The sequence below is a fragment of the Lutra lutra genome, chromosome 8, assembly GCF_902655055.1.
Source record: "Lutra lutra chromosome 8, mLutLut1.2, whole genome shotgun sequence".
Taxonomy (NCBI): Eukaryota; Metazoa; Chordata; class Mammalia; order Carnivora; family Mustelidae; genus Lutra; species Lutra lutra.
In genome coordinates, this window is record NC_062285.1 from 29,899,441 (window position 1) to 29,920,210 (window position 20,770).

A 20,770-nucleotide genomic window follows, 5' to 3' on the forward strand; every position below is an offset into this window, starting at 1 on the left:
AGGCTCTACTCAGTGGGGAGCCTGCTTCTCCCTCTCCCTTTGCCTCTTCCCTCCACTTGTGCTCTCTCTCTCAAATCAATCTTTAAAAAAAGAAAAAAAGTTATAAAAAATAAAATTTTAAAAAAAATAAAATATAAGAAAAAAAGAGAAAGAGAGAGAGACAAACCAAGAAACAGACTCTTACCTTTAGAGAGCAAACAGTTGGTTACCAGAGGTGAGGTAGGTGGGAAGATGGGTGAAATAGTTGAAGGGGATTAATAGTACACTTATCTTAAGATGGGCCACATGTATCCCAACGTTCATAGCAGCAATACCCACAATAGCCAAGCTATGGAAAGAGCTGAGATGCCCTTCAACAGACAAATGGATAAAGAAGATGTGATCCATATACACAGTGGAGTATTACTCAGCCATCAAAAAGAATGAATACCCAAATTTGCATCAACATGGATGGGACTGGAGGAGATTATGCTAAGTGAAATAAGTTAATCCGAGAAAGTAAATTATCGTATGATTTCACTTATTTGTGAAACATAAGGAATAGCATGGAGGGCATTAGGAGAAGGAAGGGAAAAATGAAGGGGGAGAAATCAGAGTAGGAGATGAACCATGAGAGATTATGGACTCTGGGAAACAAACTGAGGGTTTTAGAGGGGAGGGAGGTGGGTGAGCCTAGTGAGCCTCCTTAATGGAGGGCATGGATTGCATGGAGCACAGGGTGTTATAGGTAAACATGAATCATAGAACACTACATCAAAAACTAATGATGTGCTGTATGGTGATTAACATAATGTAAAAAAAATGCAAATTAAAATTTAAGAAAAGAATGCACTTATCTTGATGGGCACTGAGTAATATATGGTATATCACCATTTTGTAACACTGTATATTAACTACACTGGAGTTAAAATTTAAAGAAAGGAAAAGGAAAAAAAAAAACAATAGGTTTCCTTTTTATCCAAAACAACCATTTAGAAACCATAATGGAGATGATTCTATTTATTTACTTATTTATTTATTTTACTTATTTTATTTAAATTCATTTAGTTAATATATAGTATACCATTAGTTTCAGATGTAGAGTTTAATTATTTAATTAATGTAGAGTTTAATTATTCATCTGTTGCATATAACACCCAGTGCTCATTACATCAAGTGCCCTCCTTAATGCCTATCACTCATTTACCCCATCTCCCCACTCACCTCCCTTCCAACAACCATCAGTTTTTTCCCATAGTCTCTTATGGTTTGTCTCTTTATTTTATTTTTCCCTCCCTTCCTCTGTGATATATGAGTGAAACCATACGATAATTGTCTTTCTCTGATTGACTTATTTCACTTAGCATAATACCATCCAGTTCCATCCATATCATTGTAAATGGTATGATTTCATCCTTTTTGATGGCTAGGCAATATTCCATTGTCTATATATACTACATATTCTTACGCACTCATTTGTCAATGGACATCTGGGTTCTTTTCATAGTTTGGGTTGTGGACATTGATGCTATAAACATTGGGGTGCAGGTGCCCCTTTGGATCATTACATTTGTATCCTTTGGGTAAATACCTAGTAGTGCAATTGCTGGGTTTTAGAGTAGCTCTTTTTTTTTTTTTTTTTTAACTTTTTGAGGAAACTCCATACTGTTTTCTAGAGAGGCTGCACCACCTTGCATTCCCACTAACAGTGTAAGACAGTTCCCCTTTCTCTGTATCCTTGCTAACATTTCTTGTTTCCTGACTTGTTAATTTTAACAATTCTGCCTGGTGTGAGGTGGTATCTCTTTGTGGTTTTGATTTGTTTTTCCCTGATGTCAAGCAATATTGAACATTTTTGGTGTGTAGGGATGATTCTATTTATAATGCTAGAGTAGCATATTTAACAAAAAATACAGTTTTTTTAATGAAGAAAAACATAGTTTACTGAGGGATATAGATGAATAGTGAAGAAATAGAAATTTATATTTTTGGTTTTGAAGGTTCAGTATTATAAATATTTCAGTTTTCATTATCTTCCAAATTGATATATAGATTTAAGGGAGTTTATTTCTGGATATAAACAGAATTATTTTTGAGTTTGACAGAATTATCAGGAAGACAAAAGATATATTGAGATAAGAAACTGGTTACAATACAAAAGAATGATAAGGATTTGGTGGTTCAAAGATAATGTGTAATGTTACACTATAATAACTAAAGCAATGTGGTTCTGGACTTAGTGCTGAATAAAAAATCCGAGACAGATTCAAAGGAATGTAATAATTTAGTATATTACAGTTTTAGTTGTTGAAACTCTTTTATAGAAAGACAAACAGTCACAAAAAATAAACTACTATGAATAAGTAGTTCTCATGCAGTAGTTTGTGACATATATCAAGGTAAGTTGCAGAATGATTTAAGATCCAAAATTAATAAATGGAGTATGAAAATGTTATAGAAGAAACTCTGGGTAACAGTCATGGTCTTGGCTAGAGCAAGATTTTCTAAGCATCATACTGCAAAGGAATATTGCATTATATTTGGCTATTATTAATTTAAAACTTTTGTATGATAAAAGATTTGTGAGATATAAAGATAAATGCAAATTCTTTTTTTTTTTTTTAAAGATTTTATTTATTTATTTGACAGAGAGAGATCACAAGTAGACAGAGAGGCAGGCAGAGAGAGAGAGAGAGAGGGAAGCAGGCTCCCTGCTGAGCAGAGAGCCCGACGCGGGACTCGATCCCAGGACCCTGAGATCATGACCTGAGCTGAAGGCAGCGGCTTAACCCACTGAGCCACCCAGGCGCCTGATAAATGCAAATTCTTAACAGAATGTTTTATATGAACATCTTCTACAAATCTATAAGAAATATGAATGCCCTTCCACCAAATATTCCCCCAAATAGATACAAACAGGCAGGTCATAACTTAGAAACACATAAGGGCAATAAATGCATATGAATATACTCAGCCTCACTAGTTATCAGATAAATGCAACTTTAAAATAACAGTGCAATAGATTTTTTTTTACCTGCCATTTCAGTAGAAATTTTTGGAACAGAAATATCTAATATTTGTGGCTATATGCTGAAATAAGTAATCTTTTATATAATTCTATTACCATGAATTAATACTTCTCTAGAAAATATATAGCAAAAGTTTTGGGACAACATAGGTTTTTCAGTGAATCATTGCAGTTACTAAAGTTTATCATAAAGAAGAAAAGAATGTACAGAGATTTTGTACAGGTATGTATAATATAAAAAATTTTAATACCAATATTTTAAAATTACCAATATGTCCCTAGTAGGAAATTTGCAAAATAAAAGTATACTATTAAATGTACTTCTATTAGCTATTCATATTTAGATGTACATTTATTGTTATTGGAACATATCTATGACTTTATTTAATAAAAAGCATATCATGTATGTATAGTAGGATAGTATAGATAAAAATTTTAAAACTACATATATGCACTGATTATATTTAGAAATAATGAGAAAAGATATATATCAAATGTTAACAGTGAGTTTTCTGTTTGTGGTGAGATTATTTGTGAACTTTATTTTTGTTGATATAAATAAAAAATTATTAAAAGTGGCATTTAAAGACCTTATATTCTGGAGAAATAAATTGTTTTCCACATTTTCTTTTATCATTTGATATTATACATATTAATTACCCTGGTTGCATTCTATCCCCTTTTCTGGTGTATATCTTTTATTCACTTTTATTATGCCTCTATAATAATTAGAGCTTTAAAAAAATAATAGGGGATATTCCTGGGATATAAAAATAGCCCTCAAAGTGGAAGGCATTTCTTCACTGTTTTTAATTTTAATCTATGGATTAAACTTTGGATTATATCAGTGGTTTAATTTAGCTTCCTCCAATTTAGTAAAAATAAAGTTGAGAAGTAATGTGGACGTGAACATATTCTTGTTCTTGAAAGTTGTAATATTGACAAAAAACCCCACACAAATCTTGATAAATCATTACTTTTTTAAAATAGGAAGCTGAAAGAGCTAAGCATCAACTTGACTATTTCCTAAATCAAGGGAAAGACTCACTTAAAAGTGAAGGGAAGACCAAGACAAAAATGGAAATGGGTATTAGTAAAATAAAAGTTGAAGATTCAGAAGATATGCCATTGGAGAGAGGAACAAAGAAATCAGTAGTTACAGATTCGGGTGGACAAGAGACAAGTTCTAAACTCCAAGAACATCTACAGGTAAGGAAATTACTGAAATAGAGAAAACAGTAGAAGACAGAAAAACAGTGATCTTTGCTGTAAGATTATCTTTTATATTGTTGTTTACTTCATTTGTATATATTATTTTAAAAAAATTTCTATGCCCTGTTTCTTTGCTTAGACCTTTTGCCTTACTAAAGGTAACTTTAGTTATAGCAATTCATTTTCTTCAATACAAATTTATAAATTAGATATGTATTGGTTTTGAATGATGATATAAATACCTGAGATTTGAGAGCTAGAAAAATAGGAGTTCCTAGACCAAAGATATTTTGCTATAAATTAACAAAATTAAATATAAATGCAAAACCATGGGAAAACATTTTCAAATTTATTTTTTTACTTAGTGCAGTTGACACACAATGTATTAGTTTCTTGTGTACAACATAGAGATTTGTTAAGTATGTACGTTATGCTTTGCTCACTACAAGGGTAGCTATTATATGTGAAGAAAAATTCTTGAAAAAATGTGTTTTTGTTTGTGTTATGCAGTGGGTTCAGAAGCTCTTTCTTGAACATTCAGATTTATTAATCTGTGCCTTATAAGAAAATAACAGTGTATACATAAGCAACTTTATTGACAAGTAATGGGAAGAGTTCAAGAAGTAAAGCAAAATAATTGAGAATATTATTTTGCTTGTCCTTGTTCTAGCAGGATAGTTCTTATCAGGTCTCTTATTTCCTTAAAAGTATTTTATATTCTTTAGTGTCCTTCCTTCTTATTTTCAGAATAAGAGTTTATAGTAGAGATAGCATAGTAAACTAGCATATAGGAAAATAATAATAAAGTAAAATTAAAAGCCAGTACTCTAACTTTTTAAAGGAGACTGTGATCACCCAGTAATTTTTTCCTTATTTTAATCTGTTTTTTTATATAATTTTTTGTTATTTAAATTCCAGTTAACATACAGTGTAATGTTAATTTCAGGCATACAATTTAGTGATTCAGCTCTTACATGTAATACCCGGTGCTCATCACAAGCGCGCTCCTTAATCCCCAACACATATTTAACCCATTATATATAATTTTAATTGCAAATTGTGTCAGTTTCTTCTTGAAAAGATAAAAAATGAAAAAATTGCTCTTGGTGAAAAGGAAATTATTAAGGTTATTAGGGTTTTTTTTGTTTTTGTTTTTTGTGCTAGATTGAATACAAAAGCAAAGTTTTAGGAAATGCAGGTTTCTGAGAACTGGCTTAAGGCAAAGATAAAGTGTGGCAACACAATTTAAAATGTGCTCGTCACTTTATATCCTCTATCATTATAAAATATGCTGGTGATTTTATGTATATGTGCTAGTCATATACACAACAAGTAATAGGTGCTAATCATTTACACAGTAAGAAATAAGTAAGATAGCTATCAGCACCCCAATTTCTAAAGATGAAACTGGAGCCTAAAAAATTAACTATGCAACATCATAGTAATGTTGAATTAGACTTCAGACTGAGGTCTTTCTGGCTTCAAAATCATGTCAAGATATCTTCCTTGCTTTTCTGTGTGGCTGCATTTGAAACCTAACTTTGTTAAATAGGCTTAGTGTTTTTTTGTTTCCCAGGATTGTTCCCCTAAATCCAGAATAAGGCTGTTATATATGACAAGTTAAATAGAAAACATTAAATTAAAAAGTAAGATGAATTTGGGGGTGCCTGGATGGCTCAGTGTGTTAAGCCTCTGCCTTTAGCTTGGGTCATGATCTTGGGATCCTGGGATCGAGTTCCATATCGGGCGCTCTGCACAGTGGGGAGCCTGCTTCCCCCTTTCCGTCTGCCTACCTCTCTCTCTCTCTCTCTGCCAAATAAATAAATAAATAATCTTTAAAAAAAATAAATAGATGAATTTGAAAGAGCAACTTCATTACCCAAAGCATTTTACCAGGTAACTTTGTCATCTTCAACCTGGGCAAGTTATTTTTGGTTTTAGTGGTTTTATAAATGGATTAACACACATCTCTCTTATTTATTGAGTTTAACAATCCTTATTAAATACTAGGTGCTTTGCATGGATGGGCTATATAATATCACTTATTTAGATTGGCCTGCTCTGGCGATAATGAAACAGAAATCATTACTGAAGTTTTTGATGGACTAGAAGTTGTTCATACTCACTGTCTCCATGTTCTTATTGTAATTCTTCATTTAACTGTAATCTTTTTTCCCCAACCACTATATTAAAACTATTTTTGCCAAGGTCACAACAAATCTACTTGATCTTATTCTGAAGGATGCTTTATACTCTTATCCCACTTATCCTCTTAGTAGTATTTGATCATGTTTGATGATTTCTTTTTTTTTAAAGAATTTATTTATTTATTTGAGAGAGAGAGAGAGAAAGAGAGCAGAAGCAGGAGAAGGGGCAGGTGGAGAAGGAGAAGCAGACTCCTCACTGAGCAGGGAGCCCAATGTGGGACTCAATCCCAGGACCCCGGGATCATGACCTATGCAGATGCTTAACTGACTGAGCCACCTAGACACCGCAACCATTTCTTTTTCTTTTTCTTTTCTTTTCCTTTTTCCTTTCTTTTTTCTTTTTCTTTTCCTTTCTTTATTTGTTTATTTACTTATTTGACAGAGAGAGCAAGCACAAACAGGTGGAGTGGCAGGCAAAGGGAGAGGGAGAAGCAAGTTCTTTGGGGAGCAAGGAGCCTGATGTGGAGCTTGATCCCAGGACCCTGGGATCATGACCTGAGCCAAAGGCAGAGGCTTAACCCACTGAGCCCCCATTTATTTCTTTTTAATGTAGTCTGCATTTTGATTTAGAGACAGAATAATTATTTTGTTCCCTATATATTTTTCTGGTACTGTGTTTTGGTCTTCTCTTGTGCTGTCCATTCTTTTTTAAAATTTTTTTTTTAAAGATTTTATTTATTTATTTGTCAGAGAGAGAGAGAGAGAGAGAGAGAGCGAGCGAGCACAGGCAGACAGAGTGGCAGGCAGAGGCAGAGGGAGAAGCAGGCTCCCCACAGAACAAGGAGCCTGATGTTGGACTCGATCCCAGGACGCTGGGATCATGACCTGAGCCGAAGGCAGCAGCTTAACCAACTGAGCCACCCAGGCGTCCCGTGCTGTCCATTCTTTAACTGTTGGTGTTTCTCTGAGTTTTCTCTTTTGGAGCATGCTTATGTACCTTTATGGCTTTCAGTGCCAAATAAATCTTATATCTCTAACCCAGATATCACCTAATTTCCAGACCTATTATCTTTCAAACAACTGAATTTACCTACTAGAATGGTCCACAGCATCTAGAATTCATCATGTCCTAAAATGAACTAATTGCTTTCTTTTTAGACTGCTTCTTCTAGTAGTCACAATTTCCTGGCATTCTCATATACCTGATTGGTGAAACTAAAATCTTGGGAATCATTTTTGTCTCTTTTGTTTTTTTTCCTCAATCCAATTATTAGCCATAAAATTTTGCCCACTTTTTTCAGTTTCACTGGCCCCAGATGCCACCAGGATTCTAATTGCTGTCCTTTTGTCCAGAATTTACTGTCTTTAATCCAGTCTCCATGTTGATGTCTAGTCATCTTTCATATTGAAATCTGTTCATGTTAACCTTCTTGCCCTAAAATCTTTAATGGTTCCCATTATTCTTTGGTTGAAGTACAGTTTCCTAATAATGGGTTAAGGTTGTGCCAGATCTGGTTTTTTTCTTGAGAAGCCAACTTCATTTTTAATTAGCCTTCCCCCCCACCCATTCATCACACATGACTTCATAAGCACAAGTGAGTGCACACACACACAAACATATATTTATGCTTTAGCTACACTGAACTTCCTGAAGTTCATGGAACACACTGTTTTCTGTCACCTTCATGATTTGCATAATTTGTTCTCTTTGCTTTCAGCACTTTTCTCCCTCCCTTGTTTCTTAAAAGTCATCTGGTTAAAAAATGAATGAAGAACAAAAAGTGCTGTGTTATCTTTTTTTTTTTTTTTTAAGATTTTATTTATTTATTTGACAGAGATCACAGGTAGGCAGAGAGGCAGGCAGAGAGAGAGGAAGGGAAGCAGGCTCCCTGGTGAACAGAGAACCCGATGTGGGGCTCGATCCCAGGACCCTGGGACCATGACCTGAGCTGAAGGCAGAGGCTTTAAACCACTGAGCCACCCAGGTGCCCCTTTGTTATCTTTTGGTGTGTAATAAATTACTCCAAAACTTAGGGGCTTAGACAACAAACATGTATTATTTCACAGTATCTGTGAGTCAGAAATCCAAAAAGAAGGCTTAGCTAGGTCCTCTAGTTCATGGTCTTTCACAAAGTTGCAATCAAACAGTTATCAAAGAAAAGTCAGAGCTGGGCAGTCAAGTGTAAAAACAGTTTTTATTTAAATCCATTGCAGTAGGAAAAAAGAGACCTCAGTATAAAACTGTGTCAATTCCTAATACACCATGGGGAAGTAGAAATTTATAGCCAAAGAGTAGGTTGATGGTCAATGAAAAATTACTAAGAGGCAACATTGGGGGTGAAAGGGAGATTCTTGCTGAACTGCTCTAATAGGATCTTTGCCGATGATAGGCAAGAGTGATCATCTGTAGGGGTACCTGTGTGGCTCAGTTAAGTGAATGTCTTTGGCTTAGGTCGTGATCCCAGGATCCTAGGATTTAGCCCTGTGTCAGGCTCCTTGCTCAGTAGGAGCCTGCTTCTCCCTCTCCCACTCCTTCTGCTGTGCTCTCTCTGTCTCTGTGTCAAATAAATAAATAAATAAATAAATAAAATCTTTTTTTTTTTTTTTTTTTTTTTAAGCGTGATCAGCTATCATCTGGGGGAAGGAAGATCAATCATGGAGAATGGGGCACTGTTGCTAAGTTGACTTATCAGGGTTCTTACTAAACCTGGATTTTAAAAGGAAGTGCCCAGATGGACTTAGAAGTTTCAAGAACCTAAAAGTTTGGTCAAGCAAAGAATCTTTTTCAACCCCCTATCATGTTCAAAGAAAGAAGTGATGTTCTTTCTTTTGAACAAATAAGTCCATTTCTTATTTGGTCACTTTTTGTTCATTATGGACTAGCTGAATCATCTGTTGGGACTTGGTGGTAGAGGCTATTTGCTTGGTGGTGCTAGAAGTCAAGCATGTAATGGCAAAAGTTTCTATGAAAGCAAAAACAAAGATTAATAGTTAAAAACTCAGTTTCTGAATCTAGAGGGAGGCCGGTCAAGAAGATTTCTAGATATTGGGTTAGGTGATGGAGTGAGGACAGCAATATAATCCTGCAGTGGATTTCTTGGTGTGATTTGAATATCTGTGGAGATGGCATTGGGTATTCCAGCGAACTTTCTAAGAGGCCCACACATCAGCAGGCAATACGGCTGCCCATTCATGATCTGTCATGAATCTGTCATGGTGATTTTCTTGAAGTTTATGTCAAGTCTTCCAGCTTCAGCTTGGAGACCTTCAGGGAAAGGGCAGTTCTTGTTCTCAGTGATTTCAAGTCAAAAGGCAGAAAAATTGAAACATTAACTTGAAAAGTTGTAGCCAGGTAGAGGAAACTAGAGTTCTGGATTTAGTGTAGTTTATAGGTGGATAATAAAGACTTAAAAACAATGAATAGGACTAAAATTAAACACCCACAATGGTATGTTTTTCATTTAAACATAATTTATCTGTGTGATCCTTACCAGTTCTAGCAAAGATAAAGTAAGAAAGATGCATTTGCAATATAAATCATCTCATTAAAATTGACTTGATCATTTATACAAGTGCAGCAAGAATAGTAACTGACCACATAGGTCATTTGTGTTTGCTTTGCTGGAATTTTTCGTAAGAAATTGCAGATTGGACTTTTAGAAACCTCTTGAGGCTTGGAAGCCAAGCCAAGGATTCTCAATCAGGCTTCCGAGGCAATATCTATAGACTTGGATGAATTCCTCTTTTCTAGGTATCTTGATATCCTGAGATTCCTGAGCCTGCCAGGAAGTGGCTTTCCTTGCTCATCTGTATGGTCAGAAACAATATAAGAAAGATACTGGGCAGATTTTTGAAGGAGGCTTTATTGGCTCCATAAAATCAACTTTAGTTCCTTAAGGCAGCCTGGCTTACTATCAGCCATATCTGATTTTATACATCATTCTCAAGTGTGACCCTCCAGTCAAATTCTTGGTAATATAACCAATGTTTCCAATTGTGTTCTGTTTCAAAGAGAACAGGTTCTTATTTTACTTATGCAAATAACTATATTGCCATGGAAATAAGAATACTAAAAAGAGTTTACAAATTTAGAAGGTTCAGATTAGAGAGAAAAAGTATTTAATCTTTGTTCCCGAAGTATACTTTATCAAATTGCTGCAAGTTATAGATAGCTTAAGACAATAGAGAAGAATATTTCCTTAAATCTGAAAAAAAAAATCAGGAAGCAGCTATGTTTCAAAGGGTCATCGAAAAAATTAATCATCCTCATCAGTTTATTCAGTCCTTTCTAATTAGTTCAGTTCTTGTTCTGCTTGATCTTGTGTTAGCAGTTCTATGAATCCATTAGTTTCTTTATTAGTTACTGAAATTCTTATTAGTCCAGTAGCATGGTCTCAAAGTCACTCAAGTGGTACCATCATGGTGCATTCTCACCTGTGGCTGATTATAAACACTTTCAGAAAAGAATCAAAGTAAAACAATAACTGTGAATGATAAATGACAAAATGGTCAAGATAAAAATCTGATGAGAATTCATTGCGGTGTAATTGACAAGGATATTTGGTTATTTCTATGACATAAAACATTTTAACATAATAAGCAGACAACGAAGGTACTGAAAATTTTCAAGAACTTCAGACAATTTCTGGAATACTTATATTAGTAACATGTAGCCATACATACATAACTTATGATGGTTTATCTTCACTTATTGACAATTATTTTCCACATGGTTTAATGTACTGCATGAATAAAATTAAACCTCTCTTTTACAAGGTGAAAGACATCCTTTTGAGATTTTCCAGGGACCCTCTGGGAAATTTTAAAGATAGTTTGAGGACAAAAGACTTCATTTAGCATTTGATTTGGGGGATGTTGTTAAACATTAAGAGGTCTGAATACTTGACAAAATAGGATCACAGTTTATTTAGTTATTTAACAAATGTAACAATAAAATATTTCAAAGGTAAATATAGAAGGTTACATGATTGTTAAAAAAAAAACCTTAGCTTTTCAATATTGAGATTTGATTTTCTTAAGTAATTCAATACTTGATAAGGACAATATGAAGTATAGGAAATTATTTTGATACAACACGGATTATTGTTTTTTAGGCAGATTGGTGAAGAGATAAAGAAAAGCCTTTCATAATCTCTTATCAAGAGAAGATCATCAGTCCAAGAAAACTGTCCTTTCAACAGGGACAAAACAGAATCCTAGTTTTGTACCAATGTACTTTTGATATTAATGCTCCCTAAAAAAACATATAAATAAATCCATTCCAATATTACCTAGCTTGGTCATACATAAATTTCCCTTTCTAAGATTCCTTTTGCACCACTTTTTCTTTTAAAAATCCATTCAACTTTTATATTACTCTTTTCTGTTTTTCTCTGTAACAGCTAACTGTCCTACTTCTGGAGAAAATTATTGTTTTTTTCCTCAACAACAAAAAAATGTCCTTTATACCTTTCCTTATGGAAAAACAAAACAAAACAAAACCAATAACAACACATTGTTTTCCTTACATATAGATTCATATAGGCCTTTTTTTCCTTTATCCTTATTGGTAGCTTCATTTACATGCATTGATAAGGATTTTAAACCATTAGTGGCCCTTTTTTGTTGTTTTTTAAAAGATTTTATTTATTTGTCAGAGAGGGAGAACGAGAGCGCACAAACAGGCAGAGTGGCAGGCAGTGGCAGAGAGAGAAGCAGGCTCCCCACTGAGCAAGGAGCCCGATGTGGGACTTGATCCCAGGACTCTGGGATCATGACCTGAGCCGAAGGCAGATGCTTAACTGAGCCACCCAGGTGCCCCAGGGCTTTTTTTTTTTTTTTTTTAAACATACTAAAAAGTAAGCAATTGTGAACTGTCAGCCACATGCTATCATTCCCTAGCAAATTTATGAACACATCATTTCACAGTTTTCTAGAGAAAAATATCTTTTTCATTGTACCAATCATCATGTTTATTAAAAGGCCAAAATATACATAGATTCTTTATACTGTATAAAAACAAGATGCCAAAGGTCAATAAATTTGTGTTTGGCAATTAATGTTTCAATATTTTATCTTATTTGGAAATGATCTAGCTCATCAATGACTATTATGCAACTAAATATAGCTTTTTAAAGTTTCATGTTACCAAAAATATTTTTAAAACTTTTTTTTTAAAAGATTTTATTTATTTATTTGACAGAGAGAAATCACAAGTAGGCAGAGAGGCAGGCAGAGAGAGAGGAGGAAGCAGGCTCCCTGCTGAGCAGAAAGCCCGATGTGGGGCTTGAACCCAGGACCTGGGATCATGACCTGAGCCGAAGGCAGCAGCTTAACCCACTGAGCCACCCAGGCGCCCCTTGTATCTGTTTTTTTTGTTTATTTGTTTGTTTTAAGATTTTATTTATTTGACAGAGATCACAAGCGGGCAGAGAGGCAGGCAGAGAGAGAGAGAGAGAGAGAGAGGAGGAAGGAGGCTCCCTGCAGAGCAGAGAGCCCGATGTGGGACTTGATCCCAGGACCCTGAGATCATGACCTGAGCTGAAGGCAGAGGCTTAAGCACTGAGCCACCCAGGTGCCCCCACCTTGTATCTGTTTTTAAAGTTGCTTATTGGAATAGGAGTTTTTTTTTTAATTAGAGGTTAGGGTAAGACCTATTATTTCTATGTGTCAGGAGTTAAACCCTTAGTTATAGGAGGTTGATACTACTTTATAAACATGGTAGAGTAAAATGAGATAATGTTTATCAAATGCTTTTGAATATCATGAAGCACTATGTGAATGTTAGGTTTTATCTTCCTTGAGTTATGTCTAGTTATCTACATAGCCCATATGAAAACCCATGGTGTTATATTACTTAACATATAGGCTAACTCTTGTCACATATAGGCCCAGAACGTGTAACAGCTCACATACAATAGAAAATTATTTCCTCATGTAAATATTTCCAGGAAGTTCAGGGTCTGTGTTTGTGTTAGGGAGTCCTGCTCTACACAGTCATTCAGGTATCCTGGCATATGGAGTTTTTGCCATCTGACATTGACTTTCTGGGCCACATTGGGCATAGAAATCCAGCTACTAGAGAAGAAAACCAAATGTGAGTCAGTTTTCACCGACCAGGATGGAAGTGGGGTACACACCACTTTCTCTCATAATTAATTTATCACATTTAACTGTAGGAGGGGCTTAGAGATATAGACCAGTAATGTGCCTTAAGAAAAGAAAATTAGTTTGTTGAACGTCGGAAATCTTTGACACAGGTGAGTAAGGATAAAGCTATCTAATCTCTGTATGAAAGAAACTGAGTTAGTTAAAATTGAGGCCTGGGATAAAATCTAGAATCCCCATTATGCTATAGAAAAACATGTTATCTTCCCAAGGGATAAGTTATTAATAAAATCAAACTCTTGAGGTCATTGGTTTCTTATATTTTTGATCACACACCTCAGAAAGTATATTTTGAGCATGCATTCTCAATATAATTTTATAATTTTTTTAAATTAAAAAAATACTATCATTTAAGTATACTGTGTGTTAGTACCACTATTTTAATATATACTCTTGGCATTTGAATTATAAATACTTCAAAAAGAATACTGAAAAGATTAAATAATTATGTAGTATATATGTTTAAAATAATGTTTATTTACTATCGATATAAAGCCCTCTTTGCACTCATTAAGAAATATAATTTTGGTAGTAGTTCATATTCTACAGTGTTTCCTCCAGTGCCAGGTATGATCATTTCTTAGCTTTTTTGATACCTTAATCTTATAAAATTATCATATTTAAAAGCCTGTTTTGAATATTTTTCTAGATAATTTAGTAAAAACATTTGTTGTACAGGCTTAGTGTATTTAAATTTAGTATTTTTTATCACAGATCTCAAATGTCCCAAATGGAAGCCCACTTGACAAAAGGTAAAACATTAAAAAATATTATTTTTCTAATCTTTTATCAGTTTATATACCTAAATGGCAAAATAGCCATTCTAAATTCAGTATCATAAGATTCCTTGATTTGTATTTTTGCTTGAATATTGTACTCTTCAAAACTAATTTTAAATAGAAAATGTTTAAAACTGTAGATGTTGTCAAAGATCGACAGACTTGGATGCTATGAAAATAGAAAATTTTAAGTGAAAAATTTAACTAAGGACTAGGTATGGTACAAAGCCACTTTCCAAACTCCAACATCCCCCCATCCTGAGCAACAATTAAATTTTCAGGTAGTGAGCAACTGAACATGATCCATTTCTTGTTAAAGATTTTATTTATTTATTTGAGAGAGAACACAAGTAGGGGGGAGGAACAAAGGAAGAGGGAGAAGCAGACTCCCTGCTGAGCAGGGAGCCAGATTGGGGGTTGGAGGATTTAATCGAAGGACCCTGAGATCATGACCTGAGCCCAAGGCAGATGCTTAACTGACTGAGCCACTCAGGCAGCCCCAAATATGACGACCTTTTTTTAAAATGATTTTTGTGTGAAAACAATTTTTATTTATCTTCAGGAAAATACTTATGAGTGGGATATCTTATGTCATGAAGTCATGACCTCAATACATAAAACAACTAACTTAAATTTTTTTTTTGCATTTCATTTTTGCTTAATCACTTTATATATATGCATATGCATGCACATAAAATAATTAAGTTTGTTGATTTATCCAATTAAATCTTACAGGTTCATAAGTAAGTGAGTCTGTTTGATTAAGCTGTTAGGATTCACAGACATTTTCACAAACCAGTCAAGAAACAGAAAGCTTGAACCAGATAGATTAGTGGAACAGTAAGTTCTGTCAATAAGAGTTAGGTTGATCTTCAATGAGAATAAACTACGGCAGTGTTTCCTTTCAGTCATTCACTTGAATTATTGAGAATTCGAATTCAATATACATGAGACACTTATTCTTTAATTATACATAGCTTAATATATAAAATTTTTAGCTTTGATTGCCACGCAGAGAAGAGGAAAGAATTATCTAGAAATGTGCATTTCTCTGCTTCATTACTATTTTTAATATTTCTGGATTACAGACCCAGATGAATTAGTAAGAATTAAGTAATAAATGTTGTGATTAAGGGCTAGAAGTTTTGAAAAGGTCCATTTTAATATCTGTAGTGATTGTATTTTTAAAAGTATGTTTTTAATATCTCAAAAGAAGACAGACATTTATTTGTTGCTTTGCAAACTTATTATGGGTAGAGTTCTTGTCATTTATCACTTCACATTATAATTATATCCGGTCAGTCTTATGAATATTTGAGAAAAGTATTAAGTAATAAGTAGTTAAGTAATAAAAGTAATAAAAAGTATTAGTAAATATCTTCAACTTCAATTGGAAATTAACCGGGTTATAAACTATAGAAATAGAAACAAATAAAGCATGATACTCTTATATTCATGTTAGGATTATGGTAGATCATGGGATACCACTATAGTTTTTCTGTGGAAACATCATGAAGTGTAATAGGCTTTGAAAATGCTGGAAAGCTAATAATTTGTCACTGTTAACATGAAGTAATAACTTTTCATAGAAGTTGTTTTAATATTGGACATTAGTTGCTGCTGCTGAAGTTGATACACTATATTTGTTGAATCTCAGGAAGTAGAAGTATTGGCTTAAACAAAAGTATTTTAAAGAGAATTACTAGCCTCTATGAAGATAGAGTAAGGCAGTCTCAGTTACTTTCTATGAGTTTTTGGAAAAATCTCATAGATGGGTTATGATAGTGTTACCACGAGTTACTACTCCTGCCAGCCCCCATTCTTCTAGGCTGATAAGTCACAGTTAATGAGTAATATTGGGAAGTGGAAGAATGGAAGAAGGATTGGATGGGGAATAATGGACTAAGGATGATAGGGAATAGAGGACACCGAGCACAGAAAAAGATAATAGAATGAATATAAAAAAAATTCTTCTTAAATGGCTTTTCACCCCATTAGTGTTAATTCATATAATATTTCCTAACTTCAGGTGGAAGATTATTTCAATTCAGTTTAGTTCAAATAGGAAAATATAAACTGAATGTCTGTGCTGGGCAAGGCACTGTGCCAGATATTATGAGGAGTATAAAGATGACAGCTGTATTATCCTTGCCCTCAATACATTAAATATTCTAGTAAGGCAGACAAAACATGTGCAAAAATAAGTGCAGTATAAATGCAGAAGATGCATTCTATAAAAGGTTACCAATAAGTTGCATCAAAAAGAAGGAAAAGTTGTTCTTGGCTGGACTAAGTGTAACAGCATTTAACTTAAGAAAGATAGGTGGGTTGGATTTTAACAGGGAAATATGAGGAACAGGTGTTACAGGTGGACTGAACAGTTGAAATGAAAACAAGGGTGTTTAGAATCTATACAGTGTGCCAGGAAAAGATCAGTAATTTTTTTTTTTTTAGTTTAAACTGAGGATAAAAGGGAAATATGACATTAATCAGGTTGTTTTAGCTTGATAGATTTTATAGAATTTCCCTTAATAGCTGTAGGTTGAATATTGCTAAATATAATAAAAAACTATTAAGCACATGGCACAATATTATTCATCAAACTTCATTTTGGGTTACTTCTTAGATCCTAATAGAATTTCTGAAATACTTTGGAAAAGTCTCCCAAACCTTCAGAGAGTGGATGGGAGCGAAGTAAGGAGATCCCACCTGAACAGACAGATGGTATTGATTACAATAAAGTACATTTTTTTTTGTGCTTTACAACATTTAGCGATTTGTTTTGGTTAGGGAATGAGTTAGTGGCAAATATTTAATCAGACACAATAGATGTTAATAATTTAGTGTTTCACATCAAACGTGGTATTAGCTTTTCTTAATGTTTTATAGCATTGAAATTTACACTTTTTAGATATGAAAATGTAAACTGTTTCTTGGTGTTTTAAGAGTTATGCATCCAACCTACTTCTTTATAAATCTTTTTTTCTACAATTCTCCCCCCACAACACTAAGCACAAAAACATATACAAAAGAGGAAGTGTATTAATATGTATCCATTTCCCACATAGATTAGATGATTAGCTATTAAATTTATTCATTCATTTATTCCCTAAACTCAATCATTCAACAAATATTCTCAGCTTCATATGCCAGGTACTCTTTTGAACATTGGGATTTACTGATAAATAACACAAATAAGCTTTCTTCTTTTGTGATGTTTACATTATAGTGGGGAAAACAGGCAGAAAAACAAGTGAGAATACATGAACAAGATAATTTTAGAGAGTAATAAATGAAGAGAATATGACAACCTTTCTGATAGGGAGTCACGGGGAAGGCTAATTTAGATTGGTGGTCAAGAAAGATATTCTGTATCAAGAAAAGGGATTATTTAGTTATGAAATAAAAAAACTATTAACAATTTTTTGCCTCTTTCCAGTTTTTACAAAATAAACTACAAATGGAGATTTACCTTTTTAAAATCCCTAAAGGAGACTTTATAATTTCCTCAATTAATGGTTGTGCAAGAACATATTACTTGTGGCCCAAGTTATAGAGATTAGTTAGATTTTATAGAGGAAACCTTACAAACTAAGAAACAGTGAAGGGTGTAATAACTCCTGAGCTGCTGTTATTCTGCAGGGAAGTACATCGAATTCACCATGGAAAGTGCACCTGAGGGGGACTTGCTCGTCACATAACCCTACAAAATTATAGAGGAATTAGGAGGGACTAGAGAGCACCTAGTTAACCACGTAACAGTGAGAGATTCCTGCTTGGGCAATGGCCTTGTTAGAAAAAGGAAGCTACTGGAGAAGTAGGCATTTTGTATGTTAATGTAGCCAGTGTCAGTGAGAGCTATTTTTCCATTCAACAATCTTGGTGAGCCAGCTCTGCCAAAACACCAGAAGGGAGAATGGAGAGAACTACCAGGGCCATGCCATAACAGAGATTTGTCTTTCCTCTGTCTACTTCTTTGTCTGGGGGTCTCACTAATGGGTCATTCCATTAGCTCTGGCTGACACCTCGTCTTGATCATAACAATTTCTATAGTATTATCTGGGAGAAAGCTGCTAGTTGGGTCCCCTCCTCCCTGGGGTAGGTGTAGGTGCAAAACCAGCATAAATAAATAAATTCACACCTTATAAGCTTTACTTTCTGGACTGCCAAAGAAGGCTGTTTTGGAATATCTGTACAATACATGTACAGTGTCTTCAGTAAGAGATAAATTTATTCATTATCTTCCTTGATATCCCCCCCCCAAACATTTCCCAAGGTCAGACATGTTCACACCTGACAAACTGAGATCTGTTATTCCTTCTTGGAGATGAGCCAGCTTGTCATGTTTTTGGAGTGATAAATTCAGCAGGGATCCCAAAGTTACTATTTTTCTCTTAGAAGTCACCTGCAGGGTTAGAAGAGGATGTTTGCCAAAGAATCTGATGCAAAGACAATGTCCATCTTTTAAAGAGCAGTCTGCTTTGTCATTCATATACGGAGATCAAAGTAGGGAATAAAAAAAAAGGAATGGGAATATAATATTTATTGAAATAATCTTTTATTTCACTCTTTAGTTCCAAAGTACACTGGAGTTCAACCAATGCAGAGAGGCTCTTGCAGGGTATGGCAGCCTATAACTTAGGAGCAAGGGGAAGCTGGATTGACAAGCACTGTGGAGGTTGTTTTTAAAGAGACTGGCTTAGATGGCAAGTAGAATAGGCTCATTGGGCAACAGTGGCTTCTTTGTCTTTTGTATAAATTCCCTATTAAACATCTAGTTGCTTCATGGTGGGATAGATTGAAGATGGACCCAAGACCATAATAGACATGAAGATCATACATTCTTGATTGACCTTTTTATATCAGATATTTTCCTTTTAGGTTTGGTTTTTAGTTCCTTCTTGTGAGCATGTACACATGAAAAAAAAAAAGGATTGAGTTTGTTGCTAAGTTGCTCTGCCTATTTCCTTGGGTAGGGGGTGTCTCAGAAAAGTATGTGTATTTAATAGTTTTGTCCTGGGTAGCCTAATAGCCTGACCATGTAACTGGCCATTAGCAATGGCTCATGAGTGTTTGTAAAAGTATAATTCAAGAGTGTGCTCTGTGGCTATGAAAAGTGCCTGAAATTCACCTAATTTTGAAGAATGTCCAAATCTTTGGGATCTTAATAACTTACCATTATTCTGGTGGACAAAGGTAGTATCTCAATAGATTTTATGACTTTTGAGAGAAACTGTTGGATCAGTGAATCATACTTTCTTGTCAGGTGGCATATCTTGTAGGCAAAGGTCTTACTAAGTCAATGGTTTGGTGTCCAGTGCACAGACATATTTTATTAATTTGACCAATGTCCTACAGACCAGGATGGCCCTTGAATGGATGTGCTAAGTCAGTTCCTTTTTCAAGAGAATTTTCTGGGCTTGTACCACCTTATGAAAATGGTTTAGAGAAGATCCATTATGGGGACAGGAATGTTTCTTTGAAAAGTGAGAAAATCTGCCCCTGTAAGGCCCAATAATAGGCCAAGAGCCTGTGATAATTAGCAGTGGGAAAAAGGAATGAACTTCAAAATCCCAGGAACTGACAAATAATTTGAAGTATTGTCAAAATCGTCATTCAGCAAAAGTTAGTTTACATGTCATGTACCTATAATCTGGTGAGTCTAAAGAATATGGCAGATATAAAGTTAAAACTTGTTTTTGTGATGCCTGCAATTTTTCCATAGCTTCTTTTTTTTTTAAATTTTTATTTTTTCAGCATAACAGTATTCATTATTTTTGCACCACACCCAGTGCTCCATGCAATCCGTGCCCTCTACAATACCCACCACCTGGTGCCCCCAACCTCCCACCCCCCACCCCTTCAAAATTCTCAGATCGTTTTTCAGAGTCCATAGTCTCTCATGGTTCACCTCCCCTTCCAATTTCCCTCAACTCCCTTCTCCTCTCCATCTCCCCTTGTCCTCCATGCTATTTGTTATGCTCCACAAATAAGTGAAACCATATGATAATTGACTCTCTGCTTGACTTATTTCACTCAGCATAATCTCTTCCAGTCCCGTCCATGTTGCTACAAAACTTGGGTATTCATCCTTTCTTTTTTCTTTTTCTTTTTCTTTTTTTTTTTTTTTACAGCTTTATAAACATATATTTTTATCCCCAGGGGTACAGGTCTGCGAATCGCCAGGTTTACACAATTCACAGCACTCACCATAGCACATACCCTCCCCAATATCCATAACCCCACCCTCCTCTCCCAACCCCCTCCCCCCATCAACCCTCAGTTTGTTTTGTGAGATTGAGAGTCACTTATGGTTTGTCTCCCTCCCAATCCCATCTTGTTTCATTTACTCTTCTCCTACCCCCTCAACCCCCCATGTTGCATCTCCTCTCCCTCATATCAGGGAGATCATATGATAGTTGTCTTCGATTGACTTATTTTGCTAAGCATGATACACT

The 20,770-nt window shown here is 34.7% G+C and overlaps 1 protein-coding gene across 1 annotated transcript in view; it reads left to right on the plus strand.

Moving 5' to 3' along the window:
- The window catches only part of CCDC7 (coiled-coil domain containing 7), a 404,782-nt gene that overhangs the window by 115,199 nt on the left and 268,813 nt on the right, over nucleotides 1-20,770 (plus strand). The window contains exons 17-18 of the mRNA XM_047741462.1: nucleotides 3,998-4,216; nucleotides 14,248-14,285. Of these exons, the coding sequence (XP_047597418.1) occupies nucleotides 3,998-4,216; nucleotides 14,248-14,285 (257 nt within the window). The remainder of the gene's footprint in view (nucleotides 1-3,997; nucleotides 4,217-14,247; nucleotides 14,286-20,770) is intronic.